Source organism: Dipodomys spectabilis, unplaced genomic scaffold (assembly GCF_019054845.1).
Source record: "Dipodomys spectabilis isolate Male_0828 unplaced genomic scaffold, ASM1905484v1 ptg000567l, whole genome shotgun sequence".
NCBI classification, from domain to species: Eukaryota; Metazoa; Chordata; class Mammalia; order Rodentia; family Heteromyidae; genus Dipodomys; species Dipodomys spectabilis.
In genome coordinates, this window is record NW_024871244.1 from 4,122,305 (window position 1) to 4,146,616 (window position 24,312).

General features: G+C 41.6%; 1 protein-coding gene across 1 annotated transcript; it reads right to left on the bottom strand.

Moving 5' to 3' along the window:
- Window positions 1-218: 218 nt before the first annotated feature.
- On the bottom strand, window positions 219-23,658 carry LOC122100152 (chromodomain Y-like protein). Its single transcript, XM_042670540.1, is given in 7 exon segments — window positions 219-298; window positions 8,498-8,615; window positions 11,671-11,731; window positions 11,733-11,806; window positions 17,667-17,874; window positions 23,200-23,375; window positions 23,476-23,658. Coding segments are annotated over 7 exon segments (900 nt in total).
- Window positions 23,659-24,312: the final 654 nt, after the last annotated feature.

Genomic DNA, 24,312 nt, shown 5'->3' on the forward strand with positions numbered 1-24,312 from the left:
AGTTCCCTACATTTAGATGCTTCAAAATTATAAAACATATCATTCTGATATAAAATACAGTATTCATTAGCACAAGATAGGGCATGCATCAAGAAAGGCTTGTTAGTTGAGATATCCCTGGTCACAAGAGCAGTTCGATGGTTAAATTGTACATTGAGTTCCCATCATTAGATCTTGTAGTTCCTCTGTATCTTTCTGTTTTTCAGTTGTTTACAATTCTAATCTACTTCAGCTTTAAGACCTGAAGGTAAACTTGATAATTCTCTTTGTTGAGTGATATAAGCTTTTCCAAGTGACTCTGAACAAAATGTAATAAAAATTTAAGAAGACTAATTTACAAACAACAAAGATATTTTGGATCTTTTGTTAAATAGATTTTCAAAGATGCAAACAAAAACTTCCAGAATCCCAGTAAAGAAAGAACACGTTTAATGGACATATTTCTTCTATTTATTTAACATGACAGTTATAGCTTTTAGTCAGTTGGTAAAATATCAAGTGTTTAAATTAAATTATACATATTGTCAATTCTATGTGCCATTCTATGATTTTATTTGTATTTTTTAATTGGACAAATTTATGGGGCACGGAAGGACAGTTCAGCACATGTACATGGTTGTCATGATTAAATCAAGATAATTTGCATTTCTATATCATTAATTTTTTTGGAAACTAATGTGTAATTTTTTGGGTAAAATTTTGAAGAAACCTCAAAAGCAAGACATGGTTATTCCCCTTCAAATGTTATTTCCCTTGAAAAATTCTTTAATTTTATTGCCAAGGTGATGTACAGAGGAGTTACAGTTACATAAGTAAGGTATTATATTTCTTGTTGAATATTGTTATACCCTCCCTCCTTTCTCTCCCACTTCTCCACCTCTCACTACCCCCCACAACTTATGAAATTCATTTCCAACATATTGTCTCATGAGTATCACTGTTGCGTAGGTTTGCTCTTTGTCTTTTTTCTCACCATTTTGTTGTTCCCATTCCCTATTCAGGTAAACGTACATACAATACACAGATTACCGAAATCAAATAGAGTGACAACAAGGGATAAACCATAGGGAAAAGTTAAAAGAAAAAATCATAGCACCTTAAAAAGAACACCGACAAAGAAAAACCTCGTTTCCACATCTTGGAATTCATTTCACTTAGCATCATCTTATATGGTCCATATGTACATAGCTATTGAGCTGTTGTGATCCTCTTTTAGGACTATACTAGACACACACTAGTTATTACCAATGAGGGAAACCGTGGAGTCTGTTTCTGTGGATCTGTCTGACCTCATTTAATATGATTTTTTCCAACTCTTTCCATTTCCTTACAAATGGGGAGATGTCATTCTTTCTGATGTGGGCATAGAATTCCATTGTGTGTATATTCCATATTGTCTTGAGGGGCATCTGAGATGGTTCCACATCTTACCTATAGATCATTAATTTTTTAAGTTTGTTTAGCCCATATGGTACATATTTGTGGCATATGGTCTTATATTTCAATGCTTGTGAACAATATGTACTGATTATGTTCTTATTACTTTGTATTAGGAACCTTCAAATTCCTCTTTGCTGGTTATTTGTAAATATTGACTATCTGGTTGTTATTATTGTTTTGTAAATTATATTTTCTTAAAAGAATAGCTTTATATAAAAGCAAAGTTGGAAAAATAACCCAGAGTTACAAACAACCAGACATTCCTGCCCAGGGTGGCACTGAACCACGATCCTCAGATCTCAGCCTCCTGTGTAGCTAGCATTATAGATATGAGCCACTGGCACCTGGCTAAAAGTTCCTATTTTTGGTAACAAATTAGTTTCTTTTAAAAAAATTGTGTGTGTGTGTGTGTGAGAGAGAGGGGGGGAAGGAAGGAGGGAGAGAGAGAGAATGAAAGAGAGCATTGCTGCCAAAAAGTATTATTGAAGAATATAAAAACATTAATGGCTAATAAGATAGTAATATATTTAAAGCACATGGAAGTGGTGGCATCACTGTTTCTCTTTTCTGAACCCACAGTGCCTGTGCCTCCTCAGAGTTGTCCTGATCTGTTTTGTTGTGCAGGAGACAGCATAACTGGCCAATGTTCCAGATTGCAGGCCGCGGCCACTGCCTCCAACCTTTCTCCACCACCCGCTGAGCCGTGAAGAAATAGTGTGTATCAAATTTGTCTTGTTTGAGCTTAATTAATTTTATCAGTGTGCATACTATTTCCTGCTCCTGAAAAGAAGTCTCAGTTACATATTCCCTGGAAAGGGTCAGGAGGAATGGGCTTATCACGGATTGCCTTCCAACATCGCCAACATATTCCTGAGAGATCTTCACACCACCCTGCACATGGAAGTCCTCACACTCATTCTCCTTCATTTGAATGCATCTGTGATAACTTTAAATTCAGTGAGTATGCAGTGTAAAAACTCAATGTAATGCTTTGATGACAAAATGAGCCACAGGTAATCACCCACATTTTCACTGTGTTAGCTATCTCTTTGATGAGAAAATAATCTTGCCATGCAGATGCAGATCACTTATACAAGATGTTTGCCGACAATTCTTGTTGTTATATTGCATTTCTCTTCCTCCTCCTGTCTCCTCTCCTCCTCCCCCAGTCTTTTTTCCCTCTTCCTTCACTCCTCTCCTCTTCTTCCTTCCTTTCTTCCCCTCCTCCTCTTTCTCCTGATCTACCCTTCCTCCTCTATTTTTGTTTCCCTCCTCTCATCCCTTCCTCCTCCTTTTCCCGTTGCTCTCTTTCCTCCTCTTTTTCAATTTCTTCTACTTCTTTATGATCCTGGGGCTTGGACTTAGGGCCTATGCTCACTCAGCTGATGCTCTGCTGCTTGCTACAAACCTCCAGTCTGTACTTCATTTCAATGACACTCTATTTCTGATTTTTTTAAAGTAGAAAACCCAGCAAAGACTTTTGATTCAGGATTTAATTCATTGCATATATTCTACACCATAAATATGTGATGTTTCATACATTGTAGCTAATAGGTTTTGATTATGCTTTGGGCTTCTAATGTGATCCTGTGTTATTCCCAAATTAATGAATTTGGTTACTTTGCATCTTGCACAAGTACTTCCATATTGTTCCCAGTTTAATGAACTGTCACTTTATGGTAGCATCACAGTAACACTAATCCAAGGATTGCTGGGGATCAGAAGATTAAGTCCAAACAGGAAAATCTATGAGATATGTATCTCCAATTAACCACTAAAAAACCAAAAGAAGACCTGTGGCTCAGTGGTTACTGCCATCCTTGCACAGAATAAGCAGATGATAGGATCCAAGGCCTGAGCTGAAGACCTGTAGTGGGTACATGTTGGGAGCCGACAGAAAAGCTCAAAGGTCATCTTGACCCTTGTGCTCACTTGAAGTCACATACAAGAAACTGGCTTACTTGAATAACACCAGGTGCCTGGGATTGCTTTGCTATGTCTGCAGAGTTTGTTTTACATTCAACCAGTTGACCTTGTCTAGTTTTTACTGTACTCTGTTTTTACCAAAATTTTTCTTATTTTTGTGGACTGTAGTAACCTTATATTACCTCTTGACTTCTAACAGTATATATTAGGAAAAGTTAAAAATAAACGGTGCTTCAGTCTTGAAATGCAGACATCTTGACCCCATCCTTTGTCTTATGTCTTTTTTTTCCCTCATCCTCGCCCCCTAAATCAGGATTCCTTTTCATTGCTGGCAGGCTCCGGCAGGTACACACACACACACACGCACACACACATACACAAACACACAATTTCCCAGCTAGAGCAAGTAGAGTATCTGTTTTCCCAATAACATGTCTAAGTTTCTATCCTATGTGTTTGGACACTTTTGAAAGCTTCATCATCACTTTTCCTAATTTGAATAAATGACTCCCTGTTCACTATTTTTTATTCCTGGTTGGAAAATATTTTAAGCCACTTTTTCATGTAGAAAATTGAATTTTCTCCAACACGGTTACTCTCTTGGATTGTAAGAACATAAATAATTGTGTCTTTAATATTAGCTCATTAATTAAGTTAAATGCTTCTGTCAAGAGTTAAAATGTTGCTCAGTGGGAAGAGTTTGAAGTCACTTGTCTGAATTTGGAAGGTCGAGTGAGAGTTGCAGAGAAGTCTAAGGTAGTTAAGACAGAAGACAGATGAAAAGAAAAAGAAAATGAATTTCAGACTCCTCTTCAGACTAGTTATCTTTCACAGGCTTGCACTTGAAATCGGTATGAAAAGTCTTGCTCATTATCAAGCACTCTCCCCACTGGGGCACATTTCCAAGCCCTGAAATAATTCATTAGTGAGGAGCATCCCTAGAGGTTGAAATCAGGGCCTATACTCTGTCCTTGAGGTGCTTTTTTTCAAGCATTCTAGCACTTGAGCCACAATTCCATTTCTGGCTTTTGGTAGTTACTTCAAGCTAAGAGTCTCAAAAACTTTCATGCCCAGGCTGGCTTCAAACTCTGACCCTCAGATCTCATCTTCTGAATAGCTAGGGTTTTATGTGTGAGTCACACCCACCAAAAGCCAGTCATTTCAATTTGACTCCTATTCCTAATAAGTCTCTAAAACACACACACACACACACACACACACACACACACACACACAAAGTTGAGCTATTGCTCATGTGTTATAGAGAATGTTAACCTGGAGCAAAAATACCCTGGGATAGTGGCCAGGCCCTAAGTTCAAGTGCTAGAAGCAACAGAAAAATAAATTCATTAATGAAAATTTAACAATGTCAAACAAAAAATAAAAGGAAATTTGGAAGAAAAGAGGCATTAAGGGGGTGGGGAGGCCTGGCTAAATTAGTAGAGCCATTGAATGAAAGCATAAGGTGGCCTGTGGGAGTCCTGGTCCTAGAGGTAAAAATATGGGGAAAAAAAGGAATTAAGGCTTCTAAAATGAGACAGGAGGTGGTGGCTCACATCTGCAATCCTAGCTATTTAAAATCAGCAATCTGAGGATCTGGATTCACAGTCTGCCCAGAAAGAAAATCCTCCTCCAACCAGCAGACAGGCAGCAGCAGCTCTATGCCTGCAGCACAGCTGGACCCTGCCTAGCTGCAGACAACCTTCCCCAGCCAACCTAGAACCAAAGACAAAATCCAAGCCTTCCCCAACTGGATTCAGAGCCTAGAAGCACGTTCTTTGCTCCAGGTACCCCATGGTTTGCTGCTTTACGGCAACATGTGGAACAGACCCTTACATCAAGACTTTACTCTACCTTAACTTGCTGGCTCCTTAGGTCTAGGTGCCCAGCCCAAGCTCCCTTCCTGCCCTACAGAGGCAGAGACATCAACCTTATTCTTAGCTCCTACATCACCTGCCTCCCTGGAGCACTAGATGCCCCTGCAGAAAATCAACTCCTGACTCACTTTCCCACTGAAGCCGGGGTTTGGGAGCATCTTTAAGTTTCCATAAACCCAGCAGTTTCTTCCTCCTCCCCATCTCGCTTGGCCTGCCCCTGCTGTAAGCCAGATGGTGAAGGTGTGGGGTGGCAGGACCCACACATGCCCTAGTCAGAGCAGGACTCCAGCTTGGTACCTAGTGCTCATGCTCATTTGCTAATGCTCAGCAGTCTTAGTCACTCCTCAAAGCCCTAAACATTTTAATGTATTTATTTAATTGGGAAAGGCAGTCCCTGAGATAGAATTAATGATCACTGTGCTTCTTTTGCTCAAGGCTAGCACTCTACCACTTGAGCCACAGTTCTACTTTTGGCTTTTCTACTAATTTCTGATAAGAGACTCACAAATTTTCCTGTCCAGGCTGGCGTCAAACTGTGAGCCTCAGATCTTAGCTCCTGACTACCAAGTTTATAGGTGTGAGACACCTACAGTGGAAAGCCATTATTTATTTATTTATTTATTTATGTCTCAGAGCTTGAACTCAGGGCCTGGGTGGTGTTCCAGCACTATTTTTGCTCATGGCTAAGACTCTACAATTTTGATCCACAGCTTCACTTTCACTTTTATGGTGGTTAATTGGAGATAAGAGTCTCACAGACGATTCTATCAAGGTTGGCTCTGTCTCACAGACGATTCTATCAAGGTTGGCTCTAAAGTGCAATCCTTAGCTTCTGTTTAACTAGGATTAGACACATGAGTCAACAGTATCCAGGAAACCAGATATTTAAAAGATAGTCTCTTATTTCCAATAACCCAACAAGGAAAATAAGCCAGAAGTTAAGCTGTGGCTGAAATGTTATTGTGCAGTTTCCTTGAACAAAAATGGTCTAGGATGGGCACCAGTGGCTCATACCTGAGGTCTGAACATCATGGTTCAAAGCCAGCCTGGGCCGAAAAGTGTGTGAGACTCAACTACAATTAACCACCAGAAAACCAAAAGTAACACTGTAGCTCATGTGGCAGAGCTCTTGCATTGAGCTGAAGAACTGAGGGACAGTTCCCAGTCTCAGAGATCAAGCCCCATGACCAACAAAAAAAAATGGTCTTGGACATGGCCAGGGCCTGAATTCATGTCTTATCTAGAACCAAAAACAAAATAAATAAATTCATTAAAAAATTAAAATACAAAACTGTAAAATAAAATATATGTTGAAAAAAATAGACATTAAGGGAGTTGGGAGGTATGACCAAGTTGGCAGAGAGCCAGCCATGAGATGAAGCCTAAGGCAGCAGCAACACTGGCCTCTCCCACACAATCTTTTTCCTCATTGACTACTTGAGCTGGGGACTGGGGGCATTGGTACTATTCCCCAAAACCAGCAGCCTCTTCCACTGCCAGCAAGTCAGGCCAGGCTGCCCATCTGCTTAGTCAGAGAAGGCTGGAAGAGGGAGGAATGGAGGCAGGGCCTGCTTATGCTCTGTGACCACCCCCCAGTTATTATTATAATGTCTGTTTCTTTGATTTTACTTTCTGTTTTTTCTTCTGGTCTCAAACCAGGACTTGAACTCAATACTTGCCATTTTCACTCATTGACTAGTGCTCAATTGACCAAACCACAATCTCCAACAATTAGAGATATTTGAATTCTGGTTTGGGTGCTGTCCCTGTGCTCCTTGTATTAAAGGTTAGAACTCTGGCATTTGAACTTCAGCTGCACTTCTGGATTATTGTCATTAATTTGACATAAGAGTCTCAGACTTTTCTGCCCAGGCTGGCTTCAAATGGGAACATTCAGATCTCAGTGTCATTAGTAGCTAGGAGTATAGGTATGAGTCAACTGCACCAGCAATCCATAGTTTTTTGTTTTGTTTTGTTTTGTTTTGTTGCTTTTTTTATTTTTTGATTTTGGCTTTTGGTTTTTGTTTTTGCCAGTCCTGGGGCTTGAACTCAGGGCATGAGATCTGTTCCTGAGCTTCTTTTGCTCAAGGCTGGTGGTCTAACACTTGGGGCAAAGTGTCACTTCTGGCTTTTTCTGTTATGTGGTACTGAAGAATCGAACCCAGGGCTTCATGCATGGTAAGCAAGCACGCTACAAATAAGCCACATTCCTAGGCCCCCAGTCCATGGTTTTATTGAAACTCTTAATTTCTAAAGAATCATCAAGATAAAAAAGGTAAAAAGGAAGATGAAACAAGTCTTAAGCTGTAGGCTGGTGGTTTGAACCTGAAACCCTTGATTCTGAGGAGAGTGAGAGCTGAAGGATATGGGTTACAAGCTATCAGGAACAGCCTAGATTTTGAGAAATGATTTGGAAGATCACCAGCATAAATTATAGTAGAAGTCGGCTGCTGCTAGCTCATGACTACATATGTCTAGAGGTTGCATCTGAGAACCGCCATTGGAGATCACTTCTGGCTGGAAATTGCATGAGGTTTGAAGACTCCAATAAAGATACAAAGGCAAGAAAAAAATGAGACCTTATCTCTGGGTTCATTTCATTTATCTGACCATTTCTGCTTGTGTCAGACATATATTAATTATTGCAAATAAGGGAAACTATGGGACGTGGTGGGGATGGGATGAGGAAGAGATGGGAATGGATGGTAAGGAGGAGGCAACAATGCTTGATATGAAATGTACTCATTACCTTGCCCATGTAATTGTAACCCCTCTCTACGTTATTCTCTCTCTCTCTCTCTCTCTCTCTCTCTCTCTCTCTCTCTCTCTCTCTCTCTCCCCCCCCCCTCTCTCTCTCTCTCACACACACACACACACAAGATACAAAGGCAAAAAGTAGGGATGTGGGCAAAAAGAGATGATGGCCAGAGCCCTTGTCTGGACTTCAGTCTCTTAGAATAGATAAGAAAAAAATGAACCAAGAAAGAAAAATGGAGTGGAAGTATGACTGATGATGTCCTGGGTTACAAAATACAGTAATGTAAAAATGAAGCTAAAGCCCAACAACAAAGGAATAAATTTATTTCTTATAGGTATATAGAGATATATTTAGTGAGAGTATAGGACGAATGTCAAATGTAAAAAATGCTACAAAGGATCTTTTTTACTCTTTCTTCTTTGGTTCTAGATGAGGACTTGAACTCAGGACCTGACCGTTTGGTTCATTGGCTATCAGTCTACCAACTGAGCCACACCTCCATCACCACATTCAAATGGTCTCAGCTTCTCATACTTCTGTTCAGCAGCACAGGCATCCTTTCGAGTGCCCACTGGGTTTGTATGTAACTTTCCAATGACGGCTCCAGCTGCAGCCTCTTGAAGAGGTAGGGATCATTAGGGGCCCACTGCAAAATCTCTTCTAAGCTGAGTGGGGTGCCTCTTGACTATGCTCTTGCTATAGAGGAAGCGAGGTGTGTGGGTGATGGTAGGAAGGCAGCTTAGACAGGGGGAAAAGAAACAACAAATTTTCCTTGTCAAATGACTCCAGGGCTTAAGCGACCATTATGTGTACTTACCTTCCAACCACTGGGCCTCTGGACTGACCACTCTCAGCCCTCAATCCTCAGTTTGTACCGCCACAACAGTCTGGACGTTGGCTTCAGGATACCCAACTTTTCGTTGCTCTGTGCATGCTAATTGAGCTCCCCATGAGCACATGAGTTCCAAAGGTTGCAGTGACCATGCTGTAGCCCTTCGGGTTTCAGGCTGTGACTGTAGCCACTGTTGCAGCCTCCCCTACATTTACTGCTGCCTTTTTTTGGCTTTTTGCCTTCATCCCTGGCCTGTCAGTGCCAAAATGGTTCTCCAGGAGAACCCTTCCACCCATGTACCAAATGTACCCTGGACTTCCAGTGACTCCTGGTGGTCAATAGGACCTACATGACCACAAGAAGAGCCTGACTATAAATGTTACACACAGACATAGAGATCTAGTACGATGGCTTGACATTCAAGGCCACTGAAAATGGAGGTTTGATCCCCATAAATTTTGCTTCACTATGAATTTTATATTTTCACACTGAACAATATATAATTTCCTTGTGCTTCCTTTATTGGGTTTTGTCTTATTCTTTCCAAAGAATTATTCTAGCACGAGCTGATACCATGTCTATGGTGATGGCACCAACAGACCCAAGAAGAAAAGGAAGTGGGACATAGAGTATCCATGCTTTCAATAAGAGTCCACCACAGGTCAGAAGTGCAAGTCTTAGGACAGTGAGCACAGCTGCCACCCTCCCTCTCTGAAGCATGGCTCAAGTTTGGAGAAGGATTTCAGGACACCTGAAATATTGAATTATCTCCGAGACCAAAGAAACAACCACATCTAGTACATTGAGCTCACAAATATACCATGGAGTTACAGTGAAAATGATCACTCAGATGAAGACAGGACACTGTTTAAAATGCAGAGAAACAATGGGAATGGCACTAGAATAGGCAAGAATACTTTGTGTGCCGATGATAAGGACAAGGGAGATGAATTGCAGTTGATTAGCTGGGAAATGGATAGTGACAGAGAAAAAACTTAGTAAAGGCAATGAATGTGAAGACGGAGAGGGTGCCATGGAAATCTCAGATGGTGCTTCTCATGCAAGTAGTTTTTCTTTAGCAAGTGATGATAGGAAACCTGAGCTTCATAAGGCAAGACCTTGCTTTATTGCCAAGCTGGACTAAAATTGAAGATCTTCCTGCCTCAGGTTCCTGAGTTCTGGAATTACAGTTATGCCCTACCACAGTCCTGTTTGAAACATTTATCTTTTATTCTAGATTATTGCCTTTTTTCACCTGTGACCTTCATAAGTCTCACTTCGACATTTCTGGACCTTGCCATGAGCATGTGACTGTTTGGATTATGAGGAAAGGATCATTCCAACAGCTTCCCATACTGAAATACCTACCTTGGGTACCTGTCAACTCACTGTGCTCATCTGGCCTGTGTGGAGACTGTCCATTCTGCTCTGCTCCTTAAGAGGTCTGCCAGATTCTCATTTGTGTACCAGAAGAACACAGAGGTGAAGGGTTTAAGATGGCAATGAAAAAGAAGAAATTTACTTCTATGAGACTTCTGTTAATTGCCTTATTTTGGTTGGTCATGTTTACCTTGCTCACAGATTACATTCTTTTCATGGTATGATGGAGTAATACATTTATATTCTTCAGCATTTAAGTTCAGTTGTTTGTTTTCATTGAGACAAACTTCTGAGAAAGAACAAATAACCTCATGCTCATTTCCAGAAATGTATGTTTATGTTTTCATATTCCCTTGTAAGAAAATAATTCTTGGTCTGGAAAGTCAGGAACTAGAAATAGATTAAAACTTTTAACAAGACACATTTATTTGTGATGTCAGTAGGCTTTGGATTTTTAGTCTCAAAAATGTGTGTGACTATGTTTAGTCTGGCCCACTGCAGTGAGAGCACCCTTCTTTCTAAGATATTAACAAGTGAATGGATTGCCTGACACACTTTTGGATTTTTTTTTTCTTGCAGACTATTAAACATTTCCTTAAAGGAAAAAATATTTCACTATTTCTGCTCTTCATAGAGTCCATTATATTTCAGTTAATTCATCTGTCAGCATTAGCATACAACCCAGTGTATTTGCTTCTGGAATTAGTGGAGCATTGTAGCTGCCACAAATAAGGGAAACCATGCAGCCTGTGTTCTCTGAGTCTGGATTACTTCCCGTAATATAATACTTTCCCAGTGTTTCCACTTTGTTACAAATGGTATTTATCATGCTCTCCGATGGATGAGTGGGATTTCTGTGTGTGTGTGTGTGTGTGTGTGTGTGTGTGTGTGTGTGCAACTTCATACATATATACCACATTGTATCAATCCATTCATCATTTCAGGGTTTTATATTTATTGGAAAGTGAGACACATGATCCTTATCACCCTGTTTGTGGGCAGAGACATAAGCTCTTGGGGCAAAAGTCCTGAGCCTTGTTGCCCATTTTTTATGGCCTTAAGTGGCAATAGCCGATCAACTATTAATTTATTCATTTTTGTAAGTTCTGGGGCCTGAACTCAGTGCTTGTGCACACTAACACTTGAGCCACAGAAACACTTCTGACTTTTTTCTGGGTCTGTAGTTACTGAGGAATCGATCCCAGGGCTTCATGCATACTAGGCAAGCACTTTATCACTGGGCTACCTTCTCAGCCTAAGATTTTATTTTTTAAACTAACATGTAAAAGAACCAACTAAGGGAAAAAAGAAATTGTTTAAATAGGGATACAGATGTATAAGATGTTTTGTCAAAAAATGAACTTTACAACTTTGGTTGGGGGGGGTGAAGGGGAAGAGGAAGGGATGGGAAATAAAATAAACAACAAAAAAACATGAAGGAAAAAAGAACCAACTACATGAACAACTGTATTACAGGAAGCAAGCTCCTTGATTAGAACCATGACATCCTTGGCCAGAAACCTGGGACATCAGGCATTTTCCATATATCTCCTGTGCGGTGAGCTTCCATCCACTGATCAACATTTCATTGGCCTGAAAGAAAGCAGAGTGATGTGATGTGAAACATGATGCAAGCAGACAGAGGGGGCCTCATTCCTCAATGTCAACATTGAGGATGGGTACTCACAAACCCCCGATCCTGTGGGGGGGGGGGGTGCTAGTAGACACCAAGTATGAATTGTGTGGGGTCATGATCCAATTTGCAGATGGGCTGGGTGATTAAGAGAAAGACATAACCTCATTGATAATCCAAAAATATGAACTAAAAAAGGTCTGCTTTGGTTTGAGGTTATTATTTTAACTTCCTTTATCTGCACTCTGTCCTCTAATGCCAGCTCCCATGTGTGAACTCTTCATATGCAAGACAATGAGCCATTAATAATGCCAAGTAATTGTTAATCTTATGGAAGTGAACCAGGCATGGAATGGCTCTCTGGGGTTTCTTTTCCTCTCTGAGTTACGAAAAGTGACTTGTTCCTGAGACACAGAGCCCATGTTCTAATGGCTGAGGCTCTTCCTGCTGGATATCATCTTAGACATCACGTTTCACCATATGGATATAACTATAAGAGACAAAGCAGCCAGGACTTTGATGTTCCCAAAATTATTGTCATGCGGGGTGAGTCTGACACATGACTTCGAATGATTGCATGAAGGAAGTGAACATTCTTTTGTTTTTACAACATGTAATAGTGTATACATCAATGCAAGCTTATTCACATTACACTGGCTTTAATTTTGTACCAGGTTTTCATTTTGGTTCCAGAGGAAAGTGTGTGGATTGCACCATTCCAGCAACAGGCTCCCAGATGCTCATGAAGTGTGAGGAGGGGAGAATGGGTTGAAATGATGACTTCCTTCTGTGTTTCCCTGGCAGTGCTGAAAACCAGACCCAGGGCTTCTGGGCTTCAGGTAAACAAGCGGTGGATAGAGTCTCCCTTCTCAAGAGATGCAATCTTCATGAAAATTGCTCAGAGGGTACTACAGTTTCCACTGCTTTTTTAATTCCACACAGTGCCCAGAGCACATGAGCTAATGCTGGAGGGCACAGGTGTGGCTGACTCACCACCCTTCAAGAGAAGCAAGCGGGATGAAAACAGTTGCAAGGAACCTGTTCCTCAGCAGAAAGCCTTGCAAGATTCCACAACATCACCCTAAGTGAGGCTGGCATTTAAGCACAGTCTTGGACAGGTCATGAGCTTCTGAAAATTGTGGAATGTCCTGCTTAGCCACAGGTTGACAAAGTAACATCTTAGGGTAAAAAGATGGTGTATAAGTAAACACTTATTGGAAATCTCACTAAACATTGTTCTTTTTATTAACTCGGTGCTTCAAGGCAGAAAAGTGAGAGTGGATAAAGGAGAGGGGCCCTAGGACCACTGAATTTGCCCATCTTAGAGCATCATTTTCTTTCTCAACATACACTAGAGAAACCACATCCTAGTCCCTCCAGTCAAGCAGGAGGTATATTCTCAACACAGTATATGGCAACATGTTCAGGTCCAGAGAACCCAGTGATAGTGGTTCCACTCTGTTCTCCTCAGTCACTTTTCTCTTTTTTTAAGATAGGGTCTAAGTAGGCCTTTGGGCTAAGCTACATGTGTATGCGGATCATAGGCACGTACCCCATGCCTAGTCTCATTACTACTTTTTATGTTTTCTGCCCTTGTCAGTCAATAGCTCTAACATGGCTCTCTACCATTTGCCTTTATTCATGCCCTTACCTGGTTCTCTTCATCTGGTCTCACTGGAGCCATCTGTTTCTAGCCATCATACTGGTATGGTGGCCCGTCTTGCTTCTTTCAAGCTAGCTCCATACACATCTGTTTGTTACTAGGGAGTCATTCCTGACTTGTGCTTTTCTCTTTTCCAAATGGCTGGATGTGCAGGACAATGAAAGGAATTCCTGAATTTTCCCAAGAGTGTGAATGACTGATTCAAGGCTGTTAACCATTTCCCACTTAAATGCACAAGCAGTAGGCCAGGATTGGTGGCTCACACCTGTAATCTTAGCTACTAAGGAGGCTTAAATCTGGAGGATGGTGGCTCCAAGTCCAGCCTAAGCAGAAAAGTCTTGAGATTCCACCTTCAAAATAATCACAAAAAGGGCTGGAAGTATGGCTTAAGGTGATCATACAATCTGAGCAACAGCTGTCATAGTATAGGTCACTTTGTGCTTCGTGTAGCACAGGCTCTTTAGTCCCAGGTCTGTACTAATAGCCTCTCTTCAATTCCAAATTTGTGTATGTGTGTGTATGTGTACAATTTCATGCACTCATGCACTTTTTGTGTACACTGAATATTAATCAAGGTGCAGGTGCTTATACTACAGAGACTTCAAACAAATTTGAATCTTTCTAAACACAATGAACTATCAAGAATTCTACCACTGTCAACATTCAGTACAAAGATTCCACTTCCAAAATGCCATTTGGCTAGATGGTGTTTATCCAAATTTACTTAGTCTTTCCTCTACTTTACCCTCATCCTCCCATACCATTGCACATCCACACACTCCCCAGATTATTGCTTGCAATGATCATAACCTGTTCCTGAAATAAGGATTCTTTAGTGAAAGAATTAGCATTTAATTGTTAGCAAGTCAACTTCTTCAGTAATAACTCACAATGAGCTTAAAGATCTACCCTTAATTTGGTCGGGCCAGGTGCACACAGCATAGTAAAATGGACAAAACAGCATTTCAATGTCAGGTGGAGCACTATGGGACCTACCCCCATTCTGTCATGTGCTTAACATGGTCCTCACATGTGAGGGCAGAATACCTTCTTGTCCTTGTGGGACTCTTGGATTTCAAGGAAGCAGGAGGCTGAGACTGAGCCCAAACTTTACACTTCTCAGTTTGCTGGCCAAGTTTCAGAAAAACTTAATAATCTGCCCAAGGAAGGTATGTCAGGTTACAAGTGAAGAAAAGACAGGAGCCTAAAACTTGGCATGGAATTTCTGAGAAGACACCTTTATACTAAGAATTTTAGCTTTTAGAAATGGCTCAGGATTGGTTGTGTTCAGAGAGTGTGGGCATGCAGGCCAATGAGGGGACTGGTAACTTTTTACACTATCATCCTATAGTGACAAAAAAGAAAATAACCCCAAATGGGGCTGCACTGGACATTTAATTGATGTCAAAGTATTGGGTCTGAACAGTACTGGTTGTGAACCTGGACTGCTAGGCGTAGGGTGTAGGATGTGAATTGAGTTATAAATGGAGGGATGAGTTGATGGAAAGAGTTGTCAATTGCAACAGTACATTCACATCTACCAGGGATCTCTCATAAAGGGACAGTACATTCAACTTTATGATCCCATTGACACTGGTCATTCTTGGTTGCTGGCCAATCACTTCCTGGCTTATCAGACAATACACCAAGTGGCCATGGTTTGGTGGGCACAGAGGGCTAGCATATAAAGGTCAGTGAATGCCTGGCATGTTAGCAGGGAGTACCAAGGTTTAGCCACCCTGCACTGCTCATTCCCAAGGTTCTCAGCCTGTTAGCTCCTTGTGGAAAACTCACTGCTCAATGGGAACAGGTGCTGCATTCCAGGCCTCTCCCTCCAGGTCTCAGAAGTCCTCAAAGGCTGTTCTGAAGTTGTCGGGGCCTAATGCAGGCAAAGCTCAAGTGTTGTAAGCTCCAATTCATAGCAATGATAGGGTGCTGCAGAGCTCTGTAATGTGTTATGCCTCCAAGGGAAGGAGGCCCTGTTGGTACATGGTGCAACAGGGCTTCCTGATCCTCCCTGCCCAACAGCAGCTATTCTGGCTTGAGCAGCACAAAGGGACGGGGCATGAGGCACCCTGGGGACAAGCACCCACCAGTAGAAGGGTGGATAGGGCAGGTACATCTACAGAGAACAGTGCCAGTACTGGGGGGCTGTGTGCTTTTTACAACTTCTCCACATTTCAGTTTTCAAAAACAACTTAGACTTTAGAGTAAGTTTCAACCTATGGAAAATTTACACAAGTGTTTCCCTGGACTACCCCAGCTCTCCCTAGATGCACATGTCATAATCAAAGCCAGAACATTTCCATTGAAGTCATATTAGTCACTAAACACAAACCCCATGCTAACCTCAACATTGCCTCCCTCTGCCTTTCTCTCACTCAGGAGTCTGTCTGGTCCTGCAGATCCCTGCTCTCTTTTCCTTTGAGGAACAAAAGTGCACACCAAACTTCCATGCTTAGACATCATGAGGGGTTCCACTCAGCATTTGCTGTCTTGGTAGGCATAGATTGAGGGATGTGGAAGGACTCTTCCTCCTTGCCAGGAGTCCACAGAGCAACAGATGCTACAGCCATCTCTGTGCATAACACTGAGACACCGAGGTCCCCAACCTTATACTTGTTCATGGTACACCTGTTAGAAGTCAGTGTCTTGGACTTGGTAGGTAGGTGAGCTACACTACTATTTTGTGCTGGTCATTTTTCAGTTGTGGTCTTGCTTCCTATCCAGGTACATTATAGGGCCTGGACTCACCTATTTTAGGCTTCCTATTGTAGTGAAGTTGATATGCATCCCTAGCTTAAGAGGAGATGTCACCCACCTTTTGGCCTGGACTGGTCCTGAATAATGATAGTCCAAATCTCAGCATCCTAAATAGTTAGGATTGCACAGGCCACTCCCAGCTCCAATGTTCCTTCCTTCTCAACCCTACCCACTCAGCAGTGACTGACAACTCTCTCTCCTCAGTTACTCTTACCCTCTGAAATTTCAGAGAGGATACACACATTTTCTTCTTCATTGTACTCTCATTGCTCCCAAGACTGCCTGAAATTGTACTGTCTATCTCCTCTCATTGTAGGCTCCCTAAGGAAGTGATACCCCCAGGTCCTGGATGTTTCTGCATGAGGAGGTAGGTCCCAGTGACACAGAGGTAAACGTAGTTATGAACCCCAAAGGGAGGTACTGCTACTCCAGCTGTGGGCTCTCAGTTCCTTCTGCAACTCCCTCAGCTACAGCCATTCTCCATGATATAGTGGTCTTCCAGCACTCCCCACATTGATGGGTATGAAGACAGCATCATGATAATTGGCCAGGCCAAACTATGGGCACTCAATGATGGAGCTAAAGGAGTTTCACTTGTTCCTCTATCCAATCTGACATCCAGTCCCTCCCTTCAACAGAGTGCAATCTCTGTGGATGCCCTTCTCTACCAATTCTCTCAGTCTCTCTCTAGAACTAAGGAACAGGTGTATGTAATTGAGAAAATGCAAATACAATCTCTCATCATGATTGGGCTAATTTCAATAGGGAAAAAATGAACCACAAATTTATACTGAACCCATCTCCTCACTTCATTTATTTATGCAAGTTTGATCCCTAATTGCTTTTGTGTGTTTGTTGGCAGAGGTGTATTGGTACAGTTGCAGGGGGTGGCGTTGTGAATACTAGGACTTGAACTCAGGTCCCTTGGTTGTTAACCTGGATTATTTGTTCAAGGCTGGCACTCTTACCATTCCAGTCACTGGTCCACTTGTGGCTTTTTCCATTCTAACTAAAATAAGAATCTCTTGGTTTTCTCTGCCTATACTGGCTTCAAACTGCATTTCTGGTATCAGCCTCCCAAAAGGCTAGAATTACAGGTGTGTGTGAGCAACTGGTGCATGGCCTCCCACTGCCACTTTAAAAGGGCAGCTTTTAGCTTGTGAAGTTAGAGAACAATTCTTGATTGAAAACTGGATATCAGTGTGATTTATGCAGATCTGGAGGCTCCTCATGGGAGGAATGGCCTTCCCCTGGGAAGGATCACAGCAGTACATCAACCAAGTACATTGATGAAATGTTCCCAAAGAACACACCGGATACTCTGAGTAGAACAACATCCAAACCATAGGTCCTTAAGACATTGTCTAAAATAATTTTTCAACGAAGGTACTCACAGACACGCCTCCCATAATCTTGGGAAAAATAACATTACAGCCGCCATCTGGATCCTGTCCGGGGGTATAGGGTGATTGGAACCAAGCCTTTTCAATAGCCCAAACCACATCGCAAAGAGGCAATATGGATGCTCCTACTCCAATGGCTGGGCCCTTTACTGCTACAATATTAGGCTTCTTAAACTGAATTAAAGTATTCACCAAGTTTCTAAAGTTAAAAAAGTAAATGGGGAACAAGTAAAAACATTGCATGTGTGAGCAGATGACAAAAATCTATTCTAGATTGCAAGTTGCCAAAGAGAAAATTTGCAAATCATAAAAACTAAGATTTTTTAAAAAGCCTCCTCCAAGAAAATGTAGTCTGTCGATCTACTTGCTGCAGGTTTCAAAGGCTTACCTACAGCCTGGATATCATACAAGGGTGACTGCTGCCACCGGTTGTAGGTGACATAGCCAGAACTGCTTTGGTATTTACGGTGCCTCTAGGACATTCTGATCAATATATGTAGCATTTCCAACTTTCTCTCTTTGAAGACCCAAGCATCACAGTGACTTGAGGGATTTCTTGTGTCCAAGAAAGGGAAAATTTAGAGTGAACTTAGCACCAAGATTGTCTGGTACTGACTGAACGGTTATTGACTAACGGATAAAACCTGCCCCTGCTAGGAGACTTTACACATTGAATCTGGAAACAACAGGTATTTTCTAAGGTCTTATAAACTGGAGTAAATTAACTTAGGGATATGGAGCCAGACTAATTTAAGACATGAGGTTGGAAAGAAAGATCAGCAAGCATCCCGTTGCCGGTATCCCATTATGTGCTGGTGGATGCTACTGCCACAGGAAATTGGAGAGCAAAGCAGCCATGGGGGGAGGTGGTCTAAGCAGGGGACAAAAACTTGCCATAAGGCGCAGCCAATGCTTTGCTGGAGTTTATTTTTACAGGCTTTGTAGTTCCAGGGAGGTTGATGCTATACTATATAGGGAATAAGCTTCTTCCTCAGCCTCCTCCCATAAAGCTGATTCTGTTTTCAAAGGTGGTTTCTTGTTCTGATTTCACGCAGTAGGCCAAAGCATAAATTTATTCCTACCTACATACAAAGTTATTCTTTTTATGTAGTTTGAGTCTGACCACTGAAGAACAACTACAACTTTTCATACACAGAGTTCTAAGCCAGGGCTTGACTGACAACAGTCATTGAGACACTTCCTACTAGTTCTCCGTCCTCTGAATACTATCAAGATGGAATATAGTGCTGCCTCTCCCCTTACCCCCCAACCCCCTACAAGTCCTGAGGGTTGAACTCAGGGTTTTCTGTTTAGTTGACTGGCACTTGGCTATTTGAATCACACTTTCAGTCCTGTTTGTACTAATCACTTGGAGGCTCAATTTTAACAGACTTTTCTAATTGAGCTGGTCAAGATTGTATGGATGGATTTCTGACTTTTGAGTAGCTAGGATTACAGATGTAGACATCTGCCTCCTGCTAGATTATATTGTAATGAGGGAGGTTGGGAGGTTTGTACATAACACAAGACAACAGGGCTTGCAGATGCAGATTCCAGCAACTGGTGTGAGGTGTAGTCCATTAGGTGAGGCTGACCTCATCGCAGCCTTGTCATTTGCCCCCAAGGTTAGTAATGTTTTTGTGTTATGCGAGAATTGATTCCTTTAAATTAGCAAGCTACACTAATTTCTCATGATTCTAAATGAGATATCCCAAGGCATTGTTAGAAAGCTGGGGTTTAATGATAAAACTGTTGTACATAAACACATAAGAATCAAAAACTGTCCACTATTCCATGCTTATCCCATGATATATTTGTACCAATATAAAAAAAAAATTCTGGTCTCAAAAATCTATGAAGAAAATCAATACCAGGTTTTCAATGGGATTGATATAATGTTTTACAGCTGCAATTTATATTTTGCCTGGATTAATAATAATGCCAAATGAAATTATGTCTGTGTCTCAGAGATCCATGCTAAATTCACCAGCAGCCCTGCTCAGAGGAACGGTGCCATGATGGTGTGTGTATTCATTTGTAAACATGAGTTGAACAGGAACTCAGTTTGTTAAAACACAGCCACCCATCAAACTTTGTAGAAATGACCTGTCAGGAGAGACCTCCCCAGGCCACAAAGCTGGAGAAACATGAACTACAAAATTCCAGCTGCAGTGTGTCTTGTGGTAGGAGATTATAATGGACCTAAAGAGGAAGATGTGTAAAACTTTGTTAAGTATATATAGGATTTTGTTTGCTATCCATGGTTCTTGAACATAGGGCCTGGGCACTGTCTCTGAGCCTCTTTGTGCTCAAGGCTAGTGTTCTACCAATTGAGTTCCAACAATACTTCCAGCTTTTTCTGAGTAGTTTATTGGAGATAAGAGTCTCATGAACTTTTTTGTCTGGGCTGACTTCAAACTGCAGTCCTCAGATTTCAGACCCCTGAGTAGCTAGGATTACAGGCATGCACTAGCTGGCTCCTGGTTTTTATATATAACTTTTAAAACTTACAATTAAAGCCCATAATCATTAAAAGATGTAGAATGCAGCATACTCAATTAGTATTTGTTCCCACTGGATTATCTGTGAACTGAGTTAAAGATTTGCCACAAAGTTAGTTTTTGAAGACAGAATTCCTTCTGAGAAGACACTTGAAAAGGTCAGATATTAAGTCAGACCATCACAGAAGGGAGTAGGAATTGTCTAGGAAATCCAGGCAACAAGATCTGAATTAGGTAGTAGTGTGCTGCCTTCCTCAGCATACTCAGCTTTATTATCTGAAAGAGGAAGGATTGAGTGGGAAGAAGTCAAGTTCTAGGGGCAGTTTATGGGTTTGTTTTGCTCTCTCTCTCCAAATTCTCTAATATAGGAATGCTGAGTAATAGCCTCTTCCTTTGAAAACTTCCCACACTATCTCACTGTATCAGGAGAGGATACCTCACTTCTGTGCAGAGGAGCTTGCTTTTGGGTCCTTCAGACTCATGCAGACACCAAAAGCCCAATGCTATAATTGGAACCCAAGCTACTCAGTTTTATCAATGATGTAAGGGCTGTTTCATGACAATGAATCTGCAATCTGGCCATCATCAATTCCAATAGTGGAAATAGCAGCCCCAGACAGTGGACAATGTAAGATATTAGTTGATCTCCATTCTCATTTCCCTTCCCTTCCATTCTGGATATTTGCAACAATGAGGATCTTAGTGTCAAAAAGTTTAAGGAATTTGAAACATGACACCACAGAAAGAAGCAAAAAAAATATACATAGAAAGATGGTTTTGTGTAATGTCCCTCTTAGGCATATAAGTTAATTTAAATAAACTGAGTAAGAAAGAAAAAGGTTTTAAGTGAAACTGCTTTAAATAATTATTTTTTCTGATTCTCCCATATTCCATTAAGAAAAATTCTCATGACAAAAATAGATTCACTCAAAGCAGCAGCAATGCAGGTTTTGCAGAAGCACAATGTTTTTGTTTCCTATAATATCAGCTGAGCCTTCTGTGGGAGCCAGGAGAAGAACATGGCAGTGGGAGGCTAGTAGAAGAAGTAGGAGTGAGGATCTGATGAAAACGTGCATCTAAAATCACCTAAAAGTTCAAGAGATGCGGTTTCTGCTTAAATGTGTGTATCTAACTTTTCTCTTTTTCTAATCCCAGTACTACAAAACTTCAGCCTCTCTCAAGGTCAGAGACTGGACAGTGGAGGAGGGAACAGGCTGGAGAATAGCAGGATTGGTGAGAGAAGCTCCAAGATGCACAGGAGAGGACACAGGTGGTCTCACAGAAAATGTACAAAGTCACCAGAGAAGACAATGGTGTGTGCGTGTGTGTGTGTGTGTGCGCGCACGAGTGAGTGCGTATAAAAAGTGAGGCTTAAAATCATGCAACATATCCTGAATTATGGTTCAACAATGAGCAGTGTCCACACATTTATATGAGGTTCTGATTGTCTAGAGCAGAATTATGTCCACTGATTAAGGCTTATAATTTCAGGTCAAGTAAGAAGGCACTGCCTTCTAGTACTATACCACAAAACTCCAATTAGAGAACCCAGAATAACAATGGGATTACAACATTTCAAACCAAATACTTGTGGCTAGGTCTTTCATGCCTGCAATCCCAGCTCTGAGGGAGGTGTATGTGAGGGAAGAGCAATGCCCAAAAATTACTTAAAATACTTAAAGCAAGAAGGGGGCTGGAGGTGTGGTAGAGTGCATGCCTAGTATGTATGAGGCTTTGAGTTCAATCAAACCATAAACTACCAAAAAAACCCCAACAAATGTAAGATGGGCTCATTAGCTGGATTCAGATACCTATGCAAAGAAGCCAAAAATGAATGGCTTCTTTCTTCTGTATAGGAAATATTTAGAGTGGGGCTGGGAAGGTGGCTCATTGGTAGAGTGCTTGCCTTGCATGCATGAGGCCCTGGGTTTGATTCCTTAGCATCACATAAGCAAAAAGAAAAAAGCCAGAAGGGGCGCTGTGGCTCAAGTGGTAGAGTCTTAGCTTTGAGCAGAAGAGCTGAGGGACAGTGCCCAGGCCCAGAGTTCAGGCCCCACAACCGGACCCTGACCCAAAAAGAAATAGTTAGAATTCAGTGAAGATATGAGAAGTGTACAACACAAGTACCATGCAGCTGTACATTATATATATAGCACTCTTACTCAACATGCCTGAGCACTAGCTGTGTTTCACTTAGCCTTAAAATCAGTTATTGGCCTCTGATAAGCAGTCATTTAAGTCAGACTCATAGAAAGAGCAGATGACTTAATTGAGTAACTGAGTTAAATGACAGGCATCTGGAAACAACCTGCTCAAGCTGTGCACAAAGGAAAAGAACCAACACTAGAACTTAAAATTTGTTCATGCCCAGTCCAAGTTGAGATGTATGCAATTGTGGAGCTTTCCTGGCCATTGCAAGCTGCCTTTTCAGATACTAGTCAATGTGCATGCATAGAAAGCCCCCTTACTGTGTGCTCTGCCACAACACTAAGACCATCAGTGTTGTAGGATGACAGGGAAACTCCTCACAGGACAGAACATGGCCATTGTTATCTTGCACAAATAAGAAACCTGTCAAGCTGGGCACCAATGGCCCCTGACTGTCAACCTAGCTACTCAGGAGGTAGAGATCTGAGTATGGCAGTTAAAAACCAGCCTGGACAGGAAAGCCCTTGAGATACTTATCTCCAATAAACCACCAGGAAACTGATAGTGGCACTATGGCTCAAGTGATAGAGAGCTGGCCTTGAGCTGAAGAGCTGAGAGATAGTTCCTAGGCCTAGAGTTCAAGACCCATGGTGAGAAAAAGAACAAAGAAAGAAAGAAAGAAAGAAAGGAACAAAGAGATAAAGAAAGAAAAAGAGACAGAGAGAGAGAGAGAAAGAAACAAAGAAAGAAAAGAAACAAAAAACAAAGAAAGAAAAGAAACAAAGAAAGAACGAGAAAATTGAAAAACAGAAAGAAACCTGTCAAGATGAGAGCTATGGCAAAGTTCCAGCCTCTGCAGATGAAGACATCCTGACCTGGGAGATGGCCCAACGACAGAGGAACTGTTACTTTCTCCTAGTAATAGCCAAAGCTCCCACTGGGCACATACAACTAGCATGGAGCCGATGCCCATCACATGTGTACTGCCACATGTCAGTGTGGCCACAGTGATTAGCAGCCAAGCTGCCAAGTCCCCTCCACTTCCCACCTCCTGGGCACATTGTGGGCCAGCTCAGAAGGAGGTTTCAGAAGAACGTATAGAGCCACGCAGCAAAGCAGTGGTGCAGAAGCACAAAGCACATGTCTCTCACCTCTGAGTTTACAGAGTTATTCTCAGATGATTTTGTGGATAACAAGATGTGAGTGAAGCTGTCTTGCTTCCTGAAAATATCTCTGTATCCATAGGCACTCTTTGTCTGCCTCACACTGAAAGGCAACCACTTGTCCAAAGGCTGGTCTCCTCTGTCGCCAATATATTTCCTTTTCCCAGCCATCTCTCCTTAACAGACATCTGTATGTTGGCTGATAGCACATCCATGAATGGAGATGTACCTGCCAAGGGTTTGAAATCACATTGGTCCGTGATTTCCTATCACCAGTTCTCTTCCACTGTCACCTCAGAATTAGACCAGAAGCTGGTCAGTTCCAGGATTTATCAACACAACGATGTCAATATCAGAACCTTGTCAAAGTCTACTTCAAAATACCTTTCAGTTTCAATCTATGTCTGACAGAAAATCCACCCCATACTTTTTTGGTCTAGGATATGTACAGCTATAAACTGGGAGACTTTTAGAGAATGAAATTAGAGAGAATGGGTCTCCTGGACAAGATCTGCTATAGGTATGACAAGTTGGAAGAAAAAAGAAAACAGCATAAGGAAATATGATTAACAAGGCCAAAGTGGTCAAAATAAATCACTCCAATGCAAGAAGGTTCTTCTGACAAACCTGTTCTTGTAGAGCCATGGCCTGGTATGATGGTGCCACTTTAGACTCTGGTCCCATTAGGGCAACATACATGTCACAGCTTCTTCCTTTGATGGCCTAGGCTCTCTACCAGAGGTTCATCCCCCATTCCTACCTCTGCTTTCTAAAAGGGTACACATATCAAGGGACTCTCTTATTTCCACCTACAAACATTCTACC